Source organism: Pinus tabuliformis, chromosome 9 (genome assembly GCF_031772625.1).
Source record: "Pinus tabuliformis cultivar Carrire ecotype Pingquan chromosome 9, CPIR1, whole genome shotgun sequence".
Taxonomy (NCBI): Eukaryota; Viridiplantae; Streptophyta; class Pinopsida; order Pinales; family Pinaceae; genus Pinus; species Pinus tabuliformis.
In genome coordinates, this window is record NC_142307.1 from 1880417566 (window position 1) to 1880444697 (window position 27132).

Consider the following 27132-nt stretch of genomic DNA (forward strand, 5'->3'; position numbering starts at 1 on the left):
AATTCCAACATTTGCAGTAAGGTCTTGGTCCCACCAAAGAAATGGAGTTTCAATGTTATGAGGTCTCAGTACTATTACAATGTGACATAGATCTTGATATGCAAACACAGTGAAAGGAGGATGACTTGATGGAGGTAGTCTTGAGTCTAAGTTGTAAGGGTTTTGGTTGTCTCATCTTGAATCTACTGAAGGAAGAACTTTGACTAGGTTTTCCCCTAGAGTTGGGTTTTTCTCTAACAATGTGCCTACATCTTGTGTTCTCTTCTATTTATTACTTGGCATTAGTCTTGATGATAAGAAAATATATTTAATAAGAACTAATAATAATGATGAAAACATCACAAGTTAATGTCATAATCAGAGAAATCGTTTAACTGCCACTCCGATTTCCCAACATGGTTTTAGAGCTATGGTCATGGTCAAAGGTAGTTCTGGGCTAATGAAACTAATGAAACTAAACTACAGTGAGCATATTAAAGACACCAAGAAGGAGGAGGTTCAAATGTCTCAACAAAAATAGTTGAATCATTCCAAAGAATTAGATTGTAGAAATTCAGTGAATGCACAGTACAACAAAGGAGTAAATTCACTATCAATTGCAGAAAGATTCTCGACATGTAAGTGTGGAATGACAATGAAAAACAAGAGACAAAATTTCAGTTTATTACAGTGAAGAAAACTCAGTCATCATAGGACCGAAGGTTTGTGAGTATGGATAATCATTGTTTGGGCTATATCCACAATACCATTCTACATTGTCATCATTAAAGAATTGTGTCACTCCTACAATAACGAAGATTAGGATGATACTACAAGTTATGGACACTATTGCTATGTGTCTATCACCCATACAGAACCAAAGTATAAGGCACCTTAATGAACTATGTCATCACATGGAGAATCCGATGTCTGTCCTACGGGAAATGTAATTGATAGTCCAAGGAACCAACTTGAAGAAAGGACTCTTTGAGGATTTGAGTACAAGGAACCAAGTAAGTATTGTTACTACAACAAGTGTAATAAAATTAGAGGTATGTAATCACAAGGTACATATGTTCATGAGTTTTTAGATTTGCAATATATCTAATATTAAATGATTCTTGCTTATAACTAGTCTAGGGGAAAGATTGTAATCCCTAGATAACATGCATCCTTATCTTCTAGAGTTTACATGTAATCTAGGATGTCAAATAAAAAAGTCCTGGTGATGTTTGAAAGAATGAACAACTTATCATAAGATTCCCTCCTCCTTGATTAGGTAGAAGATCTAACTTAAGAAATTGGTATCACATGTCGTGCTTGTAAGTTGTACTATAGGTATAAAAGATGATGGCTTAATACAAAGAGAACACTTCAAGGAATCCTTACCAGGTTTGCCAAGGAACATCTCCAGGTATGTCTCAAACTATACATCTTGCAAGATTCTCTTATAAGTATGATCATCTTATTTTTGAAGTTTGCATTACATTACTAACACTATTATGTCTAGCTATCTTGAATCATAATGATTCTTGCTTTGGGTGATTCATCACTTGATAAGTCTACCCTCATATTTGTAATTGATTTTATAGAACCCTAGATAGGTTCTATGGAAAACACTAACCTAAGGGTATGCTAATGTTAATGTTTGAAACCCTAAAACTGCTTAGGGATATTGGGAAATGCTATTTGAAGTTTTTGATGATGTCATGTTTGGGGTTTTAGTATGATCATAAAAACCCTAACTTGTTAGGGTTGAAATGATGTTGTTTGAAATCTCGAACCTTTGAAGTTCTGGTAAAGTAGGGTTTGCTATGTTATGAATTGAAACCCTAGATCCTTAGGGTTTGGTTGGGTCTATAAGCAAAACCCTTGTTATGTATTTAAAGTCCTAGGAATGAAACCCTAGGTATGTGTCCATTTGGTTGAAACCCTAGCCTGTTCTAGGTCGGTATATGTCTAACATATTAATATTGCCTGACATATGATGTGCTTATGATATGCTGATGAATTCCTAGATATATGTGTTGACCTAAGTGTTAATGGTCATGAGTCCTAGGGTTTGGAAACAAGCCCTAGTCAAAGTTTGATGGTCTAGGATGATGTTGTTTGGAAAATCTAGGGTTTAGCAGCTAAACCCTAGTAGTAGTTAAATTCTCTAGTATGTATAACCGTTTGGAATTTATGAATCTATATAGTGATTGTTGAGAATTTGTAGATGGATGTAAACCCTGGTAGATGCTAGTCATGATGTTGATTAAGTTGTGATTGGTTTTGATTGTTGAAGCTCATGTATGAAATCTAGGATATGTATGAAATCCTAGTGAGGAGTCTAACATATGAATTCTAATAATTGTTAGACACATTACTTGTTTGAATTATTTCTAGGCTTTGCTATATGATAGAACTTGCCATCTCGTTGTTGAAACCCTAGATGAGTTTAATATTTTGAGCTGTGGATGTGATTTAGGGTTTGTAACAAAACTTGGGCAAGAAGTTGAAGTATTGAAGTATAGTCTCTTGCTGATTATGTTTGAAAAATGCTTCTGTTATTATAAGATTTTGATATGGCTAACTTCATGCTTCTATAATTTTGGTTGTACTTGCTATCTAAGCTGTGCAGGTACGTCATCTTCAAGATGGTGAAGATGAACATAAGTAAAGTTGATGTGATAAGCATGATATATGAATGACTCTGATAAGAAAGATGGAAGCCATGAAAGATTCTCCGATATTGTAAAGAAGAAGTAGAACTCCCTAAGTTAAGTGGGAGCGTGGATGAAATCTCCCTAGGTTAAGAGGGCGCTTGAATAAAGAGAATCTCCTTAGGATAAGAGGATGTACAAAAATGATTAGATCCTCTCTGATTAAGAGGGAGTGACATATATGGTTCTCTACTTCATGTGTCATGCACTAGACCAGGACTAACAACCGTAAGTTTTAGTGAAGGCCGTGAGTGAGAGAAGGAAATTGGAGAATGCATTTTGAAGCGCTGCTGAAAGTAGGAGAGCTGGATCCAATTGAAGAATATGTTGCTGCATGTGAAGTAGGAAAGGAAAGTATATGATTGAGGAATCTTCTGTCAAAGATTCAGTTAATAGTCCTACTGAGTTGAGAAGCAACATCTAGAATGACCCCAAAGGTTTGTATTTGATTATGTATATGTGAAAGTATATTATTGATTGTGGTTGTGTTTGTACATGTAAATCTCTCGAAGGTTTTTGATAGCATGCTGGTTACCGATCAGTTTGATCGGGAGAGATTTGTTGTCCTTGATCTACTGGATCAAAGGGTGATGAGGCTTTGTGAGTGAAGCATTGCTTGGGAGGACATCTAGCCGACACTTTGTGTTGATGTCTAGGTCTCGAAGTTGGAAAGGTGGCGTTGGTCATTGAGCTCTGACACACACTTGGATCTTTGGGTTGATGGTTAGCAAGTAAGCCTGATGGTACCTAGAGAGGCTGAAAGCTTGAGTCCATCTTAGTCCCACCTGGATAGATTGCCCTGGTCAGGAATCTAGTCCGTGGCATTGCGGTGCCTAAATTGTTGAGAGACCAATGGATAGATTGCCCTGGTTAGGAATCTAGTCCATGGCATTGCGGTGCCTAAACTTCTTCATAGATGATGTGGTTTGAGATCTTCCATGTACCTCCCTAGTTAAGATGGAGTGTTGGAAAATGTAACTAGGTTTGGTCTTCAGAATTGTACTTGAAGTCAAAATGTAATATATTTGTCAAAAGAAAAGCAAAAATAATTTCTACTATTATTAAATTGACTTGTTAAAGCATGAGTTTCATGCTTGGGTCAATTGTCATAGGTCAAGCCTCCATTGTAGGCTTTAGGATTATTTATTTGGGTCAAAGTCGATTTGTTTATTGGTCAAAGACTCCTCCATCAAGTCTCCTCCTGTCGGCTTCAAATAGATCATCATCATGTCGGCTTCGTTCAAGTGAAATCATGTTGGCCTGATCTTAAATAAAGACACAACCTTTCATGAAGTCATGTCGACCTATTTTCAAGAAGGAACAACTACATATACAAGCCTAGTATATAGGGCACAAGGATTTATGGAGAATTAACTGTGAGAATTCCACCAAAATTTGAGATTATTAAGGGGAAACACTAAGGAAGAGTTCTATCTAGACAAAATCCCAAAATTTCTTCTCCAGGAGAATTTGCTTGACGCCCTAGCTAGTTGTCCTAAGAAAGAGGGGCCAAAATTTTTTAAGAGGAGAAAAGGAGAAAAGAGAGGTTGATCACTAAATTTCTTGGACTAGTGCCTAGTCCCTTGGGCTATGGAGTCTAAGATGATTCAAAATTGGTCTGTCCTTAAGGAGGCTAAAAATTTATGCTCTATCTACCAACTTTTAACATTTAGCCATTAAATATTTATGGATTTTCATGGAAAGAAAACAAAATTTCATCCACCAGGAACACTCATCTATTGTCATGCAATGAATAACATATGCAATTGTCAACCAAATAGCCTTTTACAATAATATTCAACAAATTAGGGCACAAGAGCATTAACTAGTTGCAACAATTCCATACAGTAGACATTATTTCAAAAGAAATATTCAACAAGAAGCACTTATAAGATGACAATAAGATATATCCAACCATAAACCATTAAGTAGCTCCAAAGAAGATCGAAATTCTAGCTCCAAATATCGAAACATGAAAGAATCTCCTATAGTGTACCAAGAGAAAAGGGCGAATTTGCTTACAAGAGAAAGATCCAAGTGATGATGTTGAGTTCTCACAAATGAGACTCATTTCTATTTATATAAGTCCCTCCTAATTCAATTTAGCCTAATGAGCCCCCAAAATTATAAAATAATGTGCTAAGAACAAGCCTTGGTCACAAGTCGACCAAGTAGCTATCACAAGTTATGACAAAACCATCCTTAAGTGAGCCAAAATGATGATGTCATGATGAAGAAGGGCCATTGGAAGGCTTCGTTAAGTCCTCTAAGTGCCATGATGAGAGAGAGTGCTCCAATAAAGATGAATTAGAGGATGGCCCCTAATTTTCCATGCAAATCATCATGTGGTGCCCCATAGTGGGTTTGGGGCACAAATGTTGGTCTCATGGGTCTCCTAATGAAAGATAAGCCTGTAGACTGCTCCAAATGAGGGCTCTGATGATGGTGCATGCCCTCCCATGTCTCAAGGGTGAGACAAACCTCCTCAAGGCCTTGGATCAACTACCTTGATCATGTTAAGCTGGCTGGATCATGTTGGTCCAATTACATCATCTCGTGAATAATGCGGGGCAATAAACAAACTGCTAAAGGTGCTGAGTGTGCCCATGGCATGAAATGATGCTCAAACACATGATGGAGTCCCATGGCTCTTAACGCATCCCCTACAAATGTCAATATGATCCTTTCGTGGGCTTGGGTCCTAGTTAAGTTGCCCAACCCATGATGAAACCACCTGCCAATTACATATAAGATCCAACGCGCTTCCTCACCATCAGGTACAATAATTTATTAGTGCATCTAAGTGAACCAAGCTTGTTAATCAAGTGCACAAATGAGATTTCATAATGGGCTTCGCTTTCAAATTTGGGGCTTTGAGCATGTAATATTGTTAACTCCCTAGGTAGGAGTGGCTAATAAACAACCCTATTAGGTGTTCCTAGTCCTTAAGGGGAAGACATGTCCTAGGTATGTCCTTAGGTGATAGGGGTCATGTGAATGATGATGAGGTGGATAGGGACACATGGGTGTCAAGGCCAAATGCCATGGGTTCTAGGGTGGTAATGATAAGGGATTTCCACATATTTAGGTGTATAGATGCGGTCTGAAGGTTGTGGTCAAACGACTATGTGTGGAGGTTTGGTCCCCACATGTTGGTCTAATTAAATCATCCCGCGAATAATGTGGGGCAATGAACAAATTGTTGAAGGTACTAAGGGTGCCCATGGCATGAAATGATGCTCAAACACATGATGGAGTCCCATGGCTCTTAACGCATCCCCTACAAATGTCAATATGATCCTCTTGTGGGCTTGGGCCCCAGTTAAGTTGCCCAACCCATGATGAAACCAACTGTCAATTACATATAAGATGCAATGCGCTTCCTCACTATCTGGTACAGTAATTCATTAGTGCATCTAGCCCTTCCAAATTTGGGGCTTTGAGCATGTAATAGTGTTACCTCCCTAGGTAGGAGTGGCTAATAAACAACCCTATTAGGTGTTCCTAGCCCTTAAGGGGAAAGACAAGTCCTAGGTATGTCCTTTAAGTGATAGGGGTCATGTGAATGATGATGAGGTGGATAGGGACACAGGGGTGTCAAGGCCAAATGCCATGGGTTCAAGGGTTGTAATGGATTTCCACATATTTAGGTGTATAGATGCAGTTCTAAGTCTGTGGTGCAACGACTATGTGTGGAGGTTTGGTTCCCACAAGTCTCGCAGTCCAATCCCGGGCAGGACTATGTATGCCTGAGTGCTGCTCCAAGAACAATTTTTTTCAGTTGAAAAAAGATGTAGGAGAGATTAATCATGGTACATGAGTTACCTCGACCTTTGTTTTTCCACCCTTCTTCATTTGCCTTTTGCTTTTAATTGATTTTTTCTTTGTTATTATTGCTTGGGGTTGTATGAGATGAGAGCATGCTGTGTATGATACAAGCAATTATTACCCCCTTAAGGTGGGGCAGTTCATCGCCCACCAGGGGTTGGGACGTGCATGGGTTCCTTAATGATGTGGGGGCACTCATGGGGCCCTAGGAACTAGGGTGATGACCATAATGAAGGGGTAGAGCTCATGTTTGGCTTTTGCCCACGTGCTAATATAATGCCCCAACCATCTTTTGCATTTTATAATATTCTTTTCTTTTGTTTCTTGCTTGTGGCCATGATATGCTTTTAACGCAACATTTTCACCTCGACCCAAACATGTGGACAAGGTGAGGGGGTGTACCAGAGTCTTGTGTATCTAGTGGTCATGTGGACTAAGAGAGGGAAAATGATGAAATAGGGCTTGTAATGTGCAAAGGGGAGTGAAAAATGTGAAATGGGAAAACAAGACCGCGCTACCAAAATCGAGGTTTCCCAAGTAGTGCCTGTCCTAAAGCTATAAGCCAATAGGAGATATCCCACGGGACTAGTATTGAGGATTAACCCCCCCATTTAAGGTGAGAGAACAAAACTATAGTCAAAACCCTTCCTCCTTCCAAGTCACCCAATAGTCCATGCCCAATGTGCCCAAGGAAAAACAAGCATAAGCACCTGATTGCACAATGAAAAACATACCTTTCAGATTTGGATGGCCCACCTTCAAGCATATGCTGCGGACAAATGGGTGAAGGGAGATATGGTGCCTCAGGGAGTGGAGATCAAGTGGCACAATATATTGGCGACACTGGTGGCTGTCAGGGGCTGCTGGCTGAAGACAAATCTAGAAGAAAAGTTTTCCTATGGGGTCACCCACTGTTGGTGGGTAACAAGATGTAAAATTGTATTTTCTCCATATGAAATCCAATGAGGTTGGAAGTGCTTTTGAACACTTTGAAATAATTAATGGTAATGTTAATAATTTAATGTTACTTTTACTTCAAGAATTTAAAATTACCATTAACTACTATAGTATGTATCACATGAGATGAACGATGAGAAATGGAAACAAAGATCTCCGCTTGTTTTCTTGATGGAAAATAGTCACAGTATCCTTAGAGCTCAATCCCCTAACTCACTTTGAAAAAATGAGGGTTAAATGACCAATAATCTAGGTAGAAGGTGATAATGATAGAGATAGAGTGATAATTTGCAACTGGCAGAACAGAATCAAGGAGCTGATACATGATTTCAATAGGGTCTCCATCTCCCATATCTACAGGGAACAAAATAGAGAGACATACTTTTTATCTAACGAAGGATGCGGTGCAGATCTGGGAAAGATCAGTTATCAAGCTTTTGTTCATGGGCGCCTGCAACAATCTGGAGATATCACATTATGATGGAACACTGGAACAGAGTCATTTGTGAGGTATTTGTATTTTCTGGTAACAGTTGAGACAGGCAGAATGGATTTTGTTAGTCGACATTTTGATGTTTGTCTGCTACATAGAGATGGTCCTTACATTTGCAAAGAACAATATAGTTTTTTTGAACTTCATAGTGATAGCTACAGGATAGTAATATGTTCAGATATTGAAGATGCAACAGGTATGTCATTGTATGCTTCAGATGGTAGTAAGTGGAAAATCGCATGTATTTCAAACTCTCTTTTTTAATAAAAGAAAGATTTTTTTCTTCGTGAAAAAAAAAGAGTGATAATTTGCAAATTATTGTGATAATTATCTAAATCATCACAATAATTTCAAAATTGCAAATTATCAGTGTATGCTGCCTATATGTTGCCAAGGTTGGTTTAGGCAAATATTATCGCGATAATTCTGATAATATTTTGATAAGTGCAACACTGCTATGGACCAACAAGGGGATAAGAAGTTGGATCGGATTTTTTCTCTTGTTGGTTGAACTTGACCAATTGGTTGGGGAGGCATCTTTCTCGAAGAGATGATTTACTTGGGTTCAAGGGGGCTTGCAAGTTGACAGCATTTACAGCCTAAAGCAGAAGTGGCACAGCTCAACAACTACCGATCCAGTTATGTGAGTTACGTAGGCCACATCATTCAAGTAGGTGCCCTCTTCATGCCTATAAAGGTTGGATGTATGTGCTTTTACCTTTGCTTGTCAGCACAAGATGGAGTTCGCCTGTCATTGAGGTAATTTCTTCTATTCAGATGGCTGCTACCTTCTTTGATTGATTGATTGATTTCATCTTTAATCCAGATTCCTAATCCATGAAGCACTGCATGGAGTGATATCTAATCCCTATGTGCTTGGACATGTCATGAACCACTGGATTCTCAGAGATTTTGTTACAACTTTGATGATCAGAATAAATGACTGGGGTTAGCACTAATTTCTACACCCTGCAGTTTGATGTAAACCTTAAAATCAGTAGTAGAAATCAGCGAACATATAAGGAAATCTACCCTAAGTATCACTAGCAAATCTCCCTTTTCATTTGGGCTAGTGCTTGCAAACTTCACGGGGGTGTTCCTAGCCTTTGTTCCTACTGCTCTAACCAGTAAATCTGCAATAAATCATAGAAAAAATAGCAAGATAGTGGCTAGTTGACCAGCGAGTTGGTGGCCAAGTAAGTGTGTAAAATTTTGTGAATAGACTGTGTGGATAGTCCTTTGCAGATCAACATTCATTATGGAAAACAGAGCTAGAATAAAGCGTATATAATTGGCTAATTGCCCAAATAAATATCTGAAATAACTCTTTTTTTTTGTTCAAGTAAGAGTGGAACCTTCAATTAACCGAAAAAGGGGATTACATATGGTACACGTCTTTACCAGTGTAAAGACCAGCTCAAGATATACCCGTTGCTGGTTAACAAACAACAGGGTCAACAAAACCCAAAATCATACATCGCATCACGGAGTTACAAAGACTCAAAAGCAAATGCACACAGGATTCCCGACTTGCGATATGCGAATTCCTTTTTCCACCGTTGATCTAATCCGCCAGATCAATGACTGTTGCAAGATCGCATCGCAACGCACCACCATGTGATTTCACCGTTCTCGCATGCGAAATGCGAAAGCCACCGGACTTCAAATAAATTGAAACTGTGTCGATAATCTTCTCGGGTCCGCTCGCCCAAGCCTAAATGCTCAATCACCACCATCGAACTTACCTTCCATCTGACGGTTGATACTTCCTCTGATCAACAGAGCTGCTCGGTGATCCAGCGCTGTTGATCAAAACCCATTTGATCCGACGGTCTACAATGACATCGCCTTGGACCACTTACACGACAATTAACATCCTTACAGAGCCGATAAAGATTAAACCACTTTAATCTATAAATGTTTGGGTCCGTCCTTGTGGTTAACATTCGGTCCCTTTCTGGCCCGATATCCGTTGGATGACTAAGGCCATTAAATCCCACGGTCTGCGGCCCTTCATCTAGCAAACAGGTTAACCAGCTCTCGACCCCTGTAGTTGACTAAGACGTAAGCATTGACTGCGGGATCGACGGTTAGGATTTATTGCGGCATTTCAACCAAGCTCCAGGACTTCCTCTCTCTCCTACTCCCGCTAGTCTACTGAGCACCATCGATCCACCTTGTCGATCCGACGGTCCAGATCGATTCTTGCCGTTCGACATCCGCCAGTACTTAGATTGAAACTCCGCTGTTCATTTCTAAGCTCCACCTTATGCGACTTAATCCTGGCTGCCCATCCTGAACACATCTCGTCCGTTGATCATCTAGATCCAACGGTTACTGTGCATCCACTTCACTACTTCGCTCTTCTCTTCATTTGAGTTTTTACGATTAGGAGTGACTATGGCCTCCGCTCTCTCCTCCTTTTGCTAGTCTTCCTCCTGCTCACTACTAATCGTCTGGAAGTGCTCCATATCTTTGGCAGCTTGACATTGACAATCATCACGCAGTTTGCCAGAGGATATAGAGTCTAGACTCCTAATCTTGAAGAATATAGCTTTCCTTACATAGCACTCCTTCATTCGCCAGACGATCAGCTAACATATTGGCTTTTCTTCACACATGGACAAAGCTGACGGTTCTCAAGGTTCGCAAGTGGGAATGAATACGCTGAAAGACCTGCGATAGCCTCCAATGTTTCGACACTTTTCCAGGTGCCGTTCCATTACACATTTTCTTGGCCGGATTAATGACCAATTCAGAGTCAGCTTCAATGATGGCATTGTGTAAATTTGACTCCACCAGGATTTCTAGGCATTGCTTTAAGGCCATGAGATCTGCCATGTTATTAGTGGCATTCCCCAAATGACTGTGAAAGATATTTTGTATGCGCCCCTGCTCATCTCTTATGACACCAACAAATCCAACCATCCCTGGGTTGCCCTTAGAAGCTCCGTCTATATTGATTTTTAAAAAACCATGAGGAGGAGGCTTCCAGATATCTTTACCAGCAGTTATTTTTCTCACACCCTTGTCAGTGCCTTGGGGAACCAGAGAATGGAGACCCAACTGTAGCAGTATGCTAGCATCCTGGGGCGATGGAGGGTCCTCAGGAATTTTCCAAATTAAGGCTCCTACTGTATCTTTGAGTTGTCGTAAAATTTGGACAATGATGTTCTGGGTCGAGCTTGTTTTGTTCTTGAAAATCCTGCCATTGTGTTCTTTCCAGACATCCCAGATAATAAAGCCTGGAACCAGAGTCCAAGCCTTGTTAATAATTTCATTACTTGAGAAGTCTTTCCTCCAATTCTTCAAAGTGTTGGTGATGCTGAGTCTGTCCCTGTCAGTTTGCCTGAAGACTGAGGCCGCCCAATCCCACAAGGTTGAGGTGAAGGGGCAGAGGTTTAGTAAATGTTCCATCGTCTCCTCTTGTAAGCCACATAGATGGCATTTGGATGGGCCCACAAAACCCTGTTTCAAAAGATTCTCCCATGTGAGAATTTTCTTTTGGTGAACCAGCCACATAAACAACTTGATTTTCATCCATTGCGGGTTCTGCCATAGGTCATTCCACACCTGATCAGGGTTTGGATGATCAAAACCTAGGGCCTTGCATTTAGCTTCTCTGAGGTTAAAGGTGCCTTCGGTGTTTCGACCCCATCTCAGTTGGTCAGACAAGGATGACACCAAAATCTTCCTCTGTTCTAGGTCAAGAGCTAGGGAATCTGCCTGGGCCTTCAAAGGACTCGCTTCACTATAACCAAGATCCTTCCACATTCTCCATTTACCATTGTCCCTTACCTGATCCCAAAAGTCACTTACCATAAGTAAACCTTTGTTGTCAGTGTCATTTTTGAGAGCGGTTAGTTCTTCTCTAAACAAATTTGGTTCCTGCTGCCAGTTATCCTCCCAAAATCGTGCAAGGTTCCCAGTTTGGATCTCCCAGAAACTATGCTGCTGGACAATGGCTTTATTCTCCCAAGCAAGGTTCCAAATGTGGGAGCCCTTGATGAACCCAGACATCTGGATATGATCCCTCTCTTTCCAATTATATGCATATTTCTATTTCCAAAGCTTGGCCCAAGGGGTTGCCGATTCCTTGAGCCACCTCCACCAAAGTTTGGCTCTTGAAACTTTGCTGAGGGTTTCAGGGTCAGTAAGCCCTAAACCACCACGGGCCTTAGGTTTGCAGAGCTTGTCCCAAGCTACCAAAGCCCACTTCTTTTTCCTTTCCCCTTTGCCCCAAAGAAAATATCGTTGAATAGTCTTGATTTGTTGCATAACTCCTTTAGGAACAGGAAAAGCTGAAAACATGAAAATGGGAATAGCTTGCAAGACAGCCTTTGTAAGCACAAGACGCCCTGCCAAATTCAAAGACCTGCAGGTCCATTTCCTGACTTTGTCCTGCAGTTTATTAGTTACTGGCTCCCACACTCCCTTGCTTAGAGGTTTGTCCGTAAGAGGCATTCCAAGGTACTTGGAAGGTAATTGATCCCTTTGAAACCCAAGAATATTGGTGAGGTTCCTCTGAATAACAATGTCAGTGTTAAAAAAGAAACCTTTGATTTGTCATGGCTTACCTCTGTACCAGCAGCCAAAGAAAAGTCGTTTAGGATTTGTTTGAAAGCTCTGGCTTCCTTGACCGTGGGAATGCCTTGCAGCATTGTGTCATCCACAAATTGTTGATGAGTAGAAGCATCACCCTCCGGGGTAAGTTTCAGACCCTGGATTCTTCCTTCAGCATTTGCCATTTTGATCGCTCTGCCTAGCCCTTCCATCATGAGAACAAAGAGGAAGGGGGAGAGCGAATCCCCTTGTCTGAGACCCCTGGAAGGCTTAAAGGTTCTAGAGGGAGAGCCATTAAGCAGAATGGAGAAGTTAGCCGTGGATACAAGGGCCATAACCCATCTTATCCAGTTGTGGTCGAAGCCATAAGCTCTTAGCACTGCCCTAATGTAAGACCAGCTTAGCTTATCATAAGCTTTCGCTAGGTCAAGTTGCATGATCATACCAACTTGCTTATTACTCTTAAGAGAGTGTACCACCTCGTGAGCTTGTATAATGTTGTTGAGAATCTGTCTCCCTTCCACAAATCCAGTTTGCTCCTCTGAGACGAGAGCAGGAAGAAGGGGCTTGAGTCTGTTAGTGATCACTTTGGAAATAATTTTGTACACCACATTACATAAGGCTATGGGTTTGAATCTGTCCGGAGTCATAGCTTTTTCCTGCTTCAGAATCAAAGCTATGAAAGAGGCATTAAGAGCCTTCAAGACAGTTTTGGATCTTCTAGAGTCCTCCACAACATCTAGGATATCTTGTTTGACTGTTTTCCAACAAGCTTTGAAGAAGTCCACATTGAAACCATCAGGGCTAGGAGCTTTCCCATTTTGCATCTCATTGATAACTTCACTGACTTCCTCTTCAGACACTGGCCTGTAAATATTGTGGTTGTCTTCCTTGGTTACAAGCTTAGGAATGAACTTTGTGAAGTTGTTAATGAATCAAGATCTGTCGACGAGAGGCTCCTCTGCTATGCTAAGGAAGTGTTGAACTAGGACAGATTCCATTTCTTTGTGAGAGACGAGCTCTTTCCCTTGAGAATCTTTAAGTTTTGAAATTCTATTATGTGATCTGTGATCCAAGGTTGATCTATGAAAAAACTTCGTGTTTCTTTCTCCTTCTCTAATCCACTGCACCCTCGATTTCTGTCTCCAGAAAATCTCCTCTTGCATGCACCGATCTTCCCATTCGTTCTGAAGAGAGTCAACTTGAATTTTCCGTTCCTCGGTAAAACCTTCTGTGATGATGATCTGATTAATCCCCTGGAGTTTCTGCTCAACTTCTTTTTTGGCTTTAAAAATATTACCAAACTCTTTTGTGTTCCAATCTTTAAGCCTAGATTTGATGTGTTTAAGTCTCTGCTATAACATGAACATTTTAGTGCCTTGAACGGGCATATCTTCCTTCCACCATTTGTCAATATTGCTGGTAAAGTTAAGGTGAGAGAACTAGACATTTTCAAAACTAAAGGGTCTGTTCCTCGGTGTACCCATAAAAGTAGCTTCAAGCTGGACAAGCCAGTGGTCCGAGCCTTCGAAGGGAAGGATTAAAGCTGACACATCAAGGCCTGTTAGAAGGAGGTCCTCTGAGATTATGAATCTATCTAGTTTAGAGGTGACTTGAGAAACCCCTCCCCTCTTATTGTTCCAAGTAAAAGTGCCATTTACTGTTTCAGTGTCCACTAGCCCCATGTCATTCATAAAGTTTTATAAGGCAATGGAGTCTCTGCCTAGTTTTCTGGTACCGCCTTTTTTCTCTGTAAGAGATCTGATCATATTGAAATCCCCTACCAGAATCCAGGGCACATCAATGATATCTCTCTCTCAGCTCCTCAAGTGAGGTGAGAAGCTTAAGTTTGTCTTCTAGTTTTTGAGGACCATATACGTTAGTGATCATGTAGATCTCCTTATCACCCAAAGGTTGAATCACCAGCGATAGATAGTTCCTAGAAGCTTTAGCATCCAGGATTCCAAGTTTCTGAGGATCCCATAGCGTAAGAATCCCACCCGCCGAGTTGTCAGCTTTAACCTCTAGATACTCATACTTGATTAACCATTTGCTGTGTATCTCTCTGATCTTGTCCATCGAACATTTTGTTTCCTGAATAAAAACCATATCAGGTTTTTCTTCTTTTATTCTACTGCTAAGATTTCTTTGTTTCCTTTTACTTCCTAGACCCCTAATGTTCCAGGTTGTAAGCTTCATTAAGAAAGGTTTGTAAAGGAGTAACTGGTAAGATCCCTCATCTTACCTGAGTTGATCATAAGTTTCCCACATTCTGTCAGCAACTCATTCTGTTTTTTTCTTCCTCTCTTCCTACCCGGGTTCTTGGAAGAATACATCGGTGTATCCTCCATCGTTTTCACCCCTCTGTTCTCCTGGCTATCATGGTTTCTTTTGACTCCAGAACCCTTCATTTGTGATCTCCAGAGGAAGAGTTGTTGAACTCTGTCTAACTCCTCTTCTGGCAGAGAGTCTACCCCTTTAGTGATTCCCTGCTCCAGAAACTTTTCTAGATCTAAATTCTCCCTCTCTAGAATCTCCTGCAGTTCATGGTCTTCCGTTCCAGCCTCACTTGGGGTCATCTCATGGTCCCTACTAAGCTCCATCATGCTTGGCATATCATCCTTTTGTATATCCTCCATATTGGCATCCCTTCCTTCTCAGTGGGAATATTCTTTGATTCCTAGTTTGTCCCGTTGTTTCCAACTTCTTCTTCTAATATCTTGAAACTATTGTGGCTTGGTTGTCCGTCTTCATTAATTTTCTTTTGGTACTGCTTGCCTCCTTTCCCTTTACCCCCACCTTAGTAAAACCCTCGGGATCTTTGTCTGTAGTGTCTTTCGTCTTGCTCTCCAGCTTGTTCAATGGGCAGTCCCTGTATAGGTGCCCGTGTTCATGGCACTTACGGCACCTAAATGGGACGTGTTCATAGTCCACCGCTTGTGCCCATTCCTTGTCATACACCTCTAAAATGATTTCTTTCGGAAGTTCCCCAGATAAGTCCATTTCCACACATATCTGGACGAAGGAGGTATATTTGCCTCTTAGAGTAGCATCAGAGATATTTATAAAATGCCCTAGCTTGTTGTTGATAGCCTTTAGAGACTCCGGTAACCAATAATCTAAAGGAAGGGAGTAGAGTCTTATCCATACCGATACCGATGTGAAAGTTTCTCGTTCTGGGACAAAGTTCATCACCCATGGTCGCATGTAAAGGCCTGCAGAAGCATAAAAATAGGGTCCTCCCTCGAACACTCTGTCTTTATCCTCTAAGCTTGTGAACACCACTGTGAAGAAACCCTTGGACCCAAGGTGAAGGTTGATTTCCCCCTTTGGTTTCCAGTGGTTCCTTATCCATGCTTGCAGGGCCTTCTTCGTCGGTCAAATCCCCATAAATTTGTAGATAACTGCATATTCCGCCATGTGATCTCTGTGCACCTGTAGCGCTGGATCACTTAAAACGACCCAAGGAATAGTGGTCGACTTGGGTTTACAGACCCTTGTTTTACTCATAGGAGCAACTTTTTGATTGCTAATCTCCGTCCTCTTCTCCTTACTAGCTTCCTCATGATTCTCCTCCTGTCCCTGAGGTCTGATATTTTTCGCTTTTTCTGTATTCGTAGCCTCTGAGGCCACCTCCGTTGGTTTCTTGAAGCTATGCGATCCAGTTCCCTTGCTCCTGTCCGCAACCACTTGTCTGTAGGAGGGAGCTGAACTCCCTCCTTCGCGCCCCGCCATGGTGACTAGCAACAAAACCCTAACTCATAACCCTAGTCCAGGTTCTTCCCTCAGTATTGCCAACCTCTTCGATTTGAAATAACTCTTAATACGTCGCACAAAATACTATTGAATCAAATAAACTAGAGTGAGTGGGTCAAAATTGAATTTTATTCTACAAGAGCCAAAAGGTTGGCTGCACCAATATGACTATCAAAGAACTTTAATACAATGATATCCTAACACAAAATGAGAAGAGTTAAAAGAGAGAGAGAATAATGATGATGAGAAGAGAGAAGGTTGCTTGCTTTGTTCAAGGCAATTCAAACGGGAAGGTTGGCCTTGCCCTGTATTTATAATAAATTTCCTCTTCAATTTGTACCAAGAGGAAGAGGAGATCAAATTCTCCATTAATTGTCACTGATGTGCATGCTTGGTTGAACTGAGCTCTGACTATAGAAGAAGACTAAGTGGCCCTTGCTTGAGTTGAACTGAAGAATCTCCAAGTTGTCATGTTATAAAAATATCTCTAAACACAAATATAGCTAATTCGACTACGGTAAAAAGTTCCTTGAAGTATTATTGGAAATTTTTCTCCATGATAAAAATATTCCAAGGAAATTTGACCTAGGTCGAGTTGCCTAATTTTGCCTCAAGCAATTTGACTAGGTTAATTATTCTCCCTTAAACCATCTTTGGGAGTTCAACTTGGTATAGTTTTAGGAAGTTGAATTAATATGCTTTTTTATTGGGAAAAAAGGAGTAAATTAAGGAAGAAAAATAGGAAAAGGGGAGAGGAAAATGGAGAAAAATTAGGGGGATGGGGAATAGTAGGAGGGAAAATAGGAGAAGGGAACGTGCTAGGAGTGAGCATAATATGAGAGAGGAATATAAAATCGCCTTTATTACCATGTATAGTTTTAGGAGGTTGAATTAATATGCTTTTTTATTGGGAAAAAAGGAGTAAATTAAGGAGGAAAAATAAGAAAAGGGGAGAGGAAAATGGAGAAAAATTAGGGGGATGGGGAAGAGTAGTAGGAGGGAAAATAGGAGAAGGGAACGTGCTAGGAGTGAGCATAATATGAGAGAGGAATATAAAATCGCCTTTATTACCATGTCAACTCATGTGCTCGACCACCTCTCTGATGACTCGTCGAGACTTTTACCACTTGTCCACTCACACTTATTCCATGTGTCAACCCGCAGTTTGCCACTTCATGTTGCTAAAAATAGGCATGCCAAAAATAGCTATCCCCCTAAAAATAGGAAAAAGTAACAAATGCCCAGAAAGATAAGGGGATCTTTCCATATATAGTATACCTAAAAATAAGCATTGCTAAAATTAGAAATCTCACTTTATGCCTACAATATTATACACATTAGACTCACCATCTGATGGGAAACCAAATACGTTGTTGGCACTACCATAGCAGGACCGCTAAAAACAAAAAGTCCTCAGAATTAGAAAAAACCATCGTCGTTGGACACAAAACTCAGTGGGGAGGCCAAATGTGTAATTAGACTTGACATGCAACCATGGTCAAAATTTCATGAAATTACATATTGGATTTGTCTTTTAGTAAAGAATCCAAATCTGCGATCAAAGTCAACATGCAAGTATTGCTAAAAATAGAAAGTGTTCGCATATCACATGTAAGTAGCTCATTGAATTTAGAACCTTGGAAGGATTCCAGATATACCATTATCTTTGATATGTGATTCTTCGGATCATGAAACCTACTAAAAATTGTAAGTGCCATGCATGTCACTTAGAGAAGCATCACTGGTATCCTAAGTTCATAAGTATTCCAAATATATGATCAATACTGTTGTAGAAGCCACATAACTGAATCTCCTACAAAGTGGGGGACTTGCTAAAAATAGGAACTCTCTCCATGCTGTGCGAAATTGTGTCTAAATCATCACTGAATCAATCCTGCAACTAGTCTCCCTGGGAACCAACCGCCATCCTATATCTGCATTTGTCTTTCAACCTCTAGCCAAATGAAATGTGTTGGTTCTTAATCCTCCAAATTTGTAAGGAGCAAATTTAGGGATTAACAGGGGTCCAACTACTAATCAAACAATCTTCCACGTAATTTGCAAAGACAAACGATGTTGTAACTAGTAGTATTTGCTTCTATGTATTTTGTGTATAGTGTTAAAAATATTACTAGAGAGACAATATAAATTTACCGAGAGGATCAATAAAAATAACCACCAACAAACACTGAACATAGTAAATATGGTATTTACCGTGGGAAAACCCCAACTCTGGGGAAAAACCTAGCTTAACAGAATTCCATTAGATCCCTTGGCCAAAACCTTGGCCAAGCCAGCCAAGTTAGCCTTTGCCGCTTACCTCCCTTGGCCTTGTTGTTGCTCAGATTGTACAGGCATTGCGACAATGACTTAGGGCGGGGGTTGTCACTTTGATCTCTGCCCACTTCATTCTAGCTGTTTCCCAACAACATGCTATGGGGGTAGACCCTATGGAAATGAGGATGAAAGATAAGTTGGGAACCAACCTATCTGGGAGACACAGTTGAGTGGCCTAGCTACTTGGTTAAATTTAGCAAGACTTAAGGATTTAATTAGATTTAGAAATGAGATCAGTGCCTTATGGAGTCAAAATTCTTGCTTGTTACAAATTAAGACCAAGTAACCAGATGGACAACCGCTGCTTAAATGATTAACTAACCTATATGCTATGCAAATCCTAAGATCTAAGTGTGATGCAAGGATCTTGGTTACTTTTAAATTATATGCCTAGTCTAAGTGGAACCTTTTTCTTAACTATTTTGAGATCAGTGTTTAGAGTAAGTTGTGGGATGGAAGCCAACGGGAAGCAAGCAGAGGCTTGATTAACGATACCTCCCCTTGTGTTCCAACCACTTGGTGCCTCCACCGCTGCAGAGATTGTGGGTTTGACCACTGCAAGGTCATTGTGTTAACCACTAGAAAACAATGTTATCAGAACCGAACCGGATCTGGTGGAACTGGTCGGTCCGGTCGTTTTTGGCCCAAAACTAGTCTGAGCCAGAATAGGTCGGTTCGGTACTGAACCAACCTATTTCACTGAACCGACCGATTCAGGACCGGTTCCATGTAGAAAACTTTGCCCTTTTTTAATTTTTTAATTGGTTGGCCCACTTTTTACTCTCCCCTAGGCTAGCTTAATATTCAAGTTTATGGCCTTTAGCCTAATAATCAAGCCTATGGCCCTAGTATTGCTATGCAATTCATGGTAATGTTAAATTCTTAAAGTAAAATAATGAAAATGAAAATTTAAGGCTTTTACTTAAATTTTTAGCATTACCATGAAATGACTCAGGATCTTTGAGAGTGGTTCCAACCTCATTGGATTTCATATGGAGAAAGTAGAATTTTAAATTTCACTCAAAATCCGGCAGACTTAACAGTTTTTCAGGATTTTAGGATTGGGGGGATTGCAACGTTTCCATTGGATTTTGTCATGTATGAAGGTATGCAACTAGTATTTAATAAAGAACACCAAGCCCTCTATGTACTTTGATCTTAGTGGCATTGGTTGTCGAACTCCTCTATCATGACTCTACTAAAAATGTACCAATCACTCAAACAAAATCTTGACATGACATGCTACGTTTTTTCTATCTCATTTTAATGCCTAAATGGTTATATTGATGGCGAAGACCCCAATATAGGCAATGATTTTGATGAACTTCTCATTGTTGCCGTTTGTTGCATGCTTGATCTTGTAGAGCCACTTGGAACCTTGTATTGACTTCCCCTCTGGTCTTGGCACTGTGTTCCAAATATTATTCTTCATGATGGAGGTGAACTTCTCTAGCATGGAATCCTGGCATACTTGTTGGTCTACTGCCTCCTGAAATCTGAAGGCATGGATTCTATGATGTTGCTCATCAATGTCATGGTGTTTGGAAACTTTTTTGTAGGTCCACTCCCTCTAAATGTGCTCCTAGGAGCTTCAACGTAGTCATGAACATCCCTCAATGTTTGAGAACCATTGAGGTGTCTTCATAGGAGTGGAAGGGGTTACTATCTCCTCCTGTTCACTTGAAGGTTGTTGTACTAGTCTGGAAGTTATTGGTGACTTTGGCTCAACCTTATGAGCTTCCTACTACTGATCCTTTGCGATTGGAATAGGCTCATGACAATTCCTATATGCAAAGTATTCATCAAACTTACATTCGTGCTCACTACCATGTTCCTTTGCTGTGGAATATAGGGCCTGTAGGCCTTTGAAGTCTCATTGTACTCTATAAATAAATCCTTCCTACTGGAGGGTTCCAACTTAGTCCTCTTTTCTATCAGTACATGTATATAAACTGGACAACTAAACATGTTGAAATGATGCACCTTTGGCTTTTTGTTGGTGGATGCCTCTTCTAGTGTCTTGCCCTCCAAGACCCTATAAGGACATGGGTTTTTAATATAGACTGCTGTGTTTTATGCCTCTGCTCAAAGAAACATTGACAAGTCCTAGTTGTGAATAACGTCCTTAGTAACCCCTATGATTGAACTATTCTTTCGCTTTGCAACCCCATTTTACTGTGGGTTGTACATAATAGTTAGTTCTCTCTTGTTTCTTGCATCCTTGCAGAACCTCTCGAACTCCTTGGAGATATTCTCACTTCCATTGCGCTATTTGAAGACTTTGTTCCTTTTCCCTGTTTGGTTTTCAACTAGAGCTTTGAACTCTTGAAACCTGTTAAGGGCCTCATCCTTGGTCTTTAGGAAGTGGATGCAAGTTTTGCGAGAGAAGTCATCAATGAAGGAAACATAGTACATGTTTTTTGAAATTGATGTATTGACATTAGTCCACAAACATTCGAGTGCACTAGGTCTAGAATCTAATTAGACCCATTTTCACTGCTTATGAAAGTGGCCTTGGCATTCTGCATCCTCTTTGTTGGTCAATATTGAACTTTGGAAGACCTATGACTATCTCCACTAGAATAGGCAATTCTTTGTGATGTAGGTGCTCCATCATCTTGTGCCACAACTCAACAAGTTGTCATTATTATGAACCAAGGCTCGAACCTTGCAACCTGTAATGATTAGCTTCTCTAACCCCTATTTCTTGAGCTATGTTTGGGCTAGATTTCTTTGGTTTGATGAGGACTTGTTGGTTCTTGAACTCAACTGCTAGATCCTTATCCTCCATAACCGAAACTGGAGGAAAATTCTTTTTGAGACCTGGAACCAATGTTACTTGGGAGCGGGAGCGGAAGCGGGAGCGGGAGCGACCATTTTCAGAAGCTCCCGGTTTGGGAGCGAATCCCGGAGCGATTTTTTAAAAATATATATATTTTTTATATTTTTTAATTTTTGATACATATATGTCAACAAAAACATGTAGAATGATGAATTAGATATAAAAAAACATAAAAAAGCATAGATTGAACCATATAACAACAATCATCTAGAAGTTATAATCTTCATCAACCACGTCCGCAAGTTAGTAACATAGTAACATACAACATATTGAGTCTCATGATTCATCAATCTTAAAGTTTCAAGCTTTCAAAATTCAATATATAACATTTATCATCATTGATCACCAAAGTTGTACTTGTAAGCTAAGTGTAACCATTACAACAAATAATATCTAACATGAAATGAAATGTTATAAAATGAAACGAAATGAAACAACTTTCAACTTTCATGAAGCATCATATTCATAATTCATTACTAATGAGTTATAATTGCCAACTTCAAACTTAAATTGTCATATATTGTTTAAAAAAATATCATAATAAATATGAAAGAGTCAATAGTTATAAAAGCTACTAGAAACTAGAGAAGAGAAGTAAATCTATTATCTATTTCTTATGCTTGGGCCTCTTGCCACCACGAGAAATGTCTAATTTTTTAGTCTTGTTGCAAAATCAGGATCTTTGTCATTAATATCACCCTCCAAGCATTAATATCCAGAGGTATCTTTGTCATTACCTTTGTATCTGTATAGGGATCTTTGTCATTAATATCACCCTCTAAGCATTAACATAAGATAGAAAAAGCATAGCATGTCAAGTCAAGATTTTGTTTGAGTGATGCGTACATTTTTAGAAGGGTCATGATAGAGGAGTTCGACAACCAATGTCACTAACATCAAGGTACATAGAGGGATTGGTACTCTTGATTAAATATGAGTTCCATACCCTAATACATGACAAAATTCAATGGAAACATTGCAATCCCCCAATCCTGAAATCCTGAAAAACTGATAAGTCTGCTGGATTTTGAATGAAATCTAAAATTCTACTTTCTCCATATGAAGTCCAATGAGGACGAAACCACTCTCAAACATCCTGAGTCATTTCATGGTAATGTTAAAAATTTAAGTAAAAGGATGAAAATGAAAATTAAAGAAAATGTCACTTTTACTTTAAGAATTTAACATTACCATGAATAACATATCAATACTAAGGCCTAGACTTGATCATTAAGTTGCCCCACTCAAAAACTATTTGTTTCTTTCAAAAAACATTGCATTTCAAACATTACTACAAAAAAAAAATGCAAAAAAGGCAAAACGCTCCCGAAAAGGCAGGGAGCGAAATTTTTTTTAGGGAGCGCGCTCCCGAAATCGGGAGCGATTTCGGGAGCGCGCTCCCGACCCGCTCCCGCCCGGAGCGCGGATCGGGAGCGGGAGCGAGGGGGGGGGGGCGCTCCCCCGCAACACTGCCTGGAACAAACAAAACATTATCAAAATCTAAAGAGTTCTTGACTTGAGTTGGAAGGGAATGGCGCCAACTCTTGCTATTAGGTATTTGGCATCATCACCAAGCTTAACCTGTACTCCTGATTTTTGCTTCGTTAGACTAGAAAATAACAATTAGATGCCCCACTATCCTCATATCATGCATTCTTTGAAACTGTGCTGATAGAAAGGTAAGATATCACTAATAAATCCTTCTCAAACTTGGTATCAAACTCATTTATTTGAGTTTCTGCATAGGTTTTTAATGGCTTTTGCTACTGCTTCTCGTTACCCTTCTTATATGTACATTGTGGTTCATAATGACTGTGCTTATGATAAAAGAAGCACTTGATTTTACTCAAGTCCTTCTTTCTTGGCAGCGAGGCTGATTCCTCCCTATTTCCCTTTCACTTGATAGGTTCCTTTACCTCTACTCTTATTTGTCTGGCTAAATAGGGCTAGGTTTTCATCAACACCCTTTTTGCTGGTATTTGACTCTATCTGAGTGTCCTCTTGAAAACAATCATCCCACAACCTTCCAAAGTTAGGAAGGTTCTCATCAGCACGAATGCCTTCGAAAAATAGTTCGCATGATGCTGGATATCCATTCAATACCATGTTCACTAGCTCAGTATTTGCAACCTTCCATCCAGTTGCTGCAAGTTTTTCACGAATCTGTGTGACCTTCATAATGTAACGTGTGACTGAATCTGATCTGGTCATCTCCATCGATCTTAGTTTATTTCACAATATCATCTTTTTGATTATGTTCGAACTTTGGTAGAGGATTACCATGACATCGAATATTTTCTTTGTCATCTTCTTTTTGGATATATGAGGCATTAAATGATCCCTTATGGCATCCATGATCATTTGCTTGGCCTTCACTTCCTTCTCATTGTGCGTTGCCAACTGCTGTGAATCTATAGGTGAAGGACAACATCCTTGACAATATTGTAGAGATCATTCTCTTCTAATATGAGTGTAACCCTCACTTTCCATGGTAGGAAATTTGCAGCGAAAGAAACCCTCTACTGTCGTTCCTTCTTTGTGGTAGTTGATTTACTACTGTAAACTCTTGAGAATCTCAATGAGAGAACGTTGCTTTGATACCATGTAAATTTTTCAAGCCTAGGTGATCAGTGTCCTAATATTCTCTTGCTAAATAACTCAAACAAAGTTTAAATTTAATTTCTGAACAGTGAAAAAAATAAAACACGTACACAGATTTCTCATTCGAATCAGCAGCTTACAAGGTTACCTCCATAGCCTGCTTTGAACCAGCAACTCTATGGTCAATAAAGTCACCTCAAACAACTGTTTATGTCCTGTGAAATGAGTGTACAGGTAAGGCAGTACAGCGTGCTTTATTTTTTCCTTTACTGGACATTAAATTGCTCTTTCCTCTCTTTCAATCATTGAATCACACTCTGGGAGTGTTCTGTATGGGCAGATCTATGTATGGCATGTACTTGAAAAAAAGACAGCTATAGTGGTGGTACAGACCGTATGGTCTACTGTAGCCTGTACTTATTGGTCTGTTTAGCAGATTTTCTCTTCCGTATGCACTCTGGCTTCCTGCAGCTCTCTTGCTCTCATGTGTGTGAGATCTTTCCTATCTTTTCCTATTTATGCTTTAAAAGAGGATAACTAATCTCCTCAATATTATCTGCTACCTATCTCTATCATGAGATGTATGGGCCTATGGCTAGGATTAAATCCCAATCTAAGTCTCTAATGTTCTAGAACTTTCAAAACATTTCATTTCGATTCCTAGGACTAGTTGACTTGAAAACATTAGGATTTCATTTGTATTTTTTACAGTTTTAAGTGAAATTACAAGATAGAATTAGTGATCACATTTGCAAGGTGGTCACCAAAGAAATGTCTCGAACCACTTTTTGTGCCTTGACACTGAACCTGTGCAAGAAGTTCATGATCAAGCTACATTTCTCAATAGTCATGTCTACTAATATTTATGAGTACTCTCATTTTGGCTTTGTGTTCAAATACATGAATGGCATTTTGAAAATTTTTGTCTTTTTTTCCAGGCTGCTTGAAAAAATTGCTGTTTCCATACTTTGTATCTGTACCCATATTCATATCCATGCAACTTGATAGGCAAACTAAGGAAAATGATCAGATTGCCTGACAACTAAATGATCCATCTGTGCTTTGTTTTTCATTATTTAGACTGTAAAGAGCTAATTGTTTACTATTTTAAAGTATTTTCCAGGTTGTTTATGTGCAAACCAATTTTTGCATTTGTTTGCCATGTCTACATTTGACTTTTGTTCTGTGTCTTAGCCCATTCTGATGTAACAGATGGATTATAGATAGCTGTTTCGGTTTACTTATCTCTTGTAGGATGTCAAACATTTTCTGCAACTAACTTAAAACAATATGATGCTTATGGTGCAGATTTGGGCATGTAAATTACGAAGATCCTAATTTCAATGTTGGTTTACCAGTGTTCACCATTCATGGCAACCATGATGATCCAGCAGGAGTGGTATTGTACTGTGGTCAAACATCATGAATCTTAATTACTTATGTTTTTAAATTTTTAGTTTTTTTTGAGGAATAAAAAGCTCACACCTTGTAAATCCTATAAATCCTATCCCTTAACTTTCATTGTTTCCAAGCAGAAAGAAGTTATGGGAGATCTCATTGGTAGTGACGGGGTATTCTGGGAAAACTACCCACAAAAAAAGCTTTTGGGCATCAGTCTTTGGTTTGTGTGGTGAACAAGTATTCTACCCTCGGGGGTCTGGTTGTTATGAGTTCTTTGATTGGTTGTGTCCCTAATTTTTCAAATTTTCACCCGTGGCATCAGAATTCTGTTTCCTATTTTTAATCAGAGTTTGTACATGGACAAGTGTGCAAAACTTATGGATTGCACTGCAGAATCTCCGGATCATATCATGCTAACTTCATAATCTCATAACTTGAAAAAATTGCAAATTTTGTAATTTCAGAAGCAGAATAGCTGTAATGTAAAATAGGCTGTTTTCTGTCAGTGGTTATTTGTACAAATCAGACTTTCAGGAGAGAATGCTAAATTTTTTAATTTAACACTGAATGGCTTCCCTGTTGAGATGGAAGGCATGGGGAGACACGTGGCTTAAACCAAAGGTTACTATCATTAAGGACCAAGGCTGCGGGGAGCAGCCCTCTCCCCGAATCCGCTCCCAAAGTGTGCTCTGCTCGGAAGTGCCAGGGGAGCGACCCCGTGAGTGCACTCCCGCCAGAAAAAAATTCTCTCCCTGGTCGCTCCTGCCAAAAAAATTGACTCCCTCCCTAGTGCTTTCATAGGTGGTTAAGATTCTCAACCCACTTTTAAGGTTGAGACCAAAAGTCCTCTCAAGAAAGATGAGTGGTTTACAGATGTGTCCTTATTATTACTACTACTATGATGAAGTGTAGGCTACTTGGGTTGAAAAGGTCAAGATCAATGTTTAGCTGAATTGCTAGTAATGTTGAAGCAATAATCAAGTATGCTGTAGAATGACTCTATGGTCTTGGTCCTTGGACAATTGGACATGGAAAGGAGAATTTTCACGTTGGAAAGGAGAATTTTCACATTGCAAAGTTTGTTGGACCTGCAAGATGTGTAAAATGAAATTTTAAAAACTAGGGTTTAGAAGACTGGAAGTCTTGGATGTAAAAACCCTAGGGTTTGTGGATAAAACCTAGAGATGGATCTATATTAACGTTTTTGTTGAAAGAAGAAACCCTAGATCTGAATTAACGTTTCCACTGAGAGAAGAAACCCTAGCTCATGCAAGGAAGGAATGACATCATGCTGACGATGAGATCGATGATAAAGAGGGGGCTGACATTTCCCTATAATCCTCAAAAGATAAGTACTCTATATCTCTCTTGCTTGATTATTATTGTTGTCATTGTTTTACTATTAGTTAGCCTCTCATCCTTTGTTTGGTAATAATTGTTGTTCTTCCATGGCCTCCTAGTGAGGATTGTAGGTACATTGCAAGGGTTGCCAAGGCTCTGGTAGTAGATGGAAGTAATGGAAAAACAAGGCAAAATTCATGACAAGAGGACTCTCCTAAAATCGATGATTTATGAGAGATATTATACTAGATGAGATCTGAGCCCAGAGGGAGCAGGCACATCAGGAAGTTTGAAGTATAACTTGATTGTGCCTTGGAGAAGTTAATGGT

At 39.7% G+C, this 27132-nt stretch overlaps 1 protein-coding gene across 3 annotated transcripts in view; it reads left to right on the forward strand.

The window, feature by feature from the left end:
* The window catches only part of LOC149156421 (double-strand break repair protein MRE11-like), a 323361-nt gene that overhangs the window by 40829 nt on the left and 255400 nt on the right, over nt 1–27132 (forward strand). For all 3 annotated transcript variants that reach the window (XM_089438150.1, XM_089438149.1, XM_089438148.1), the window contains one exon: nt 25370–25460. In XM_089438150.1, coding sequence (XP_089294276.1) covers nt 25370–25460 — 91 coding nt within the window. The remainder of the gene's footprint in view (nt 1–25369; nt 25461–27132) is intronic.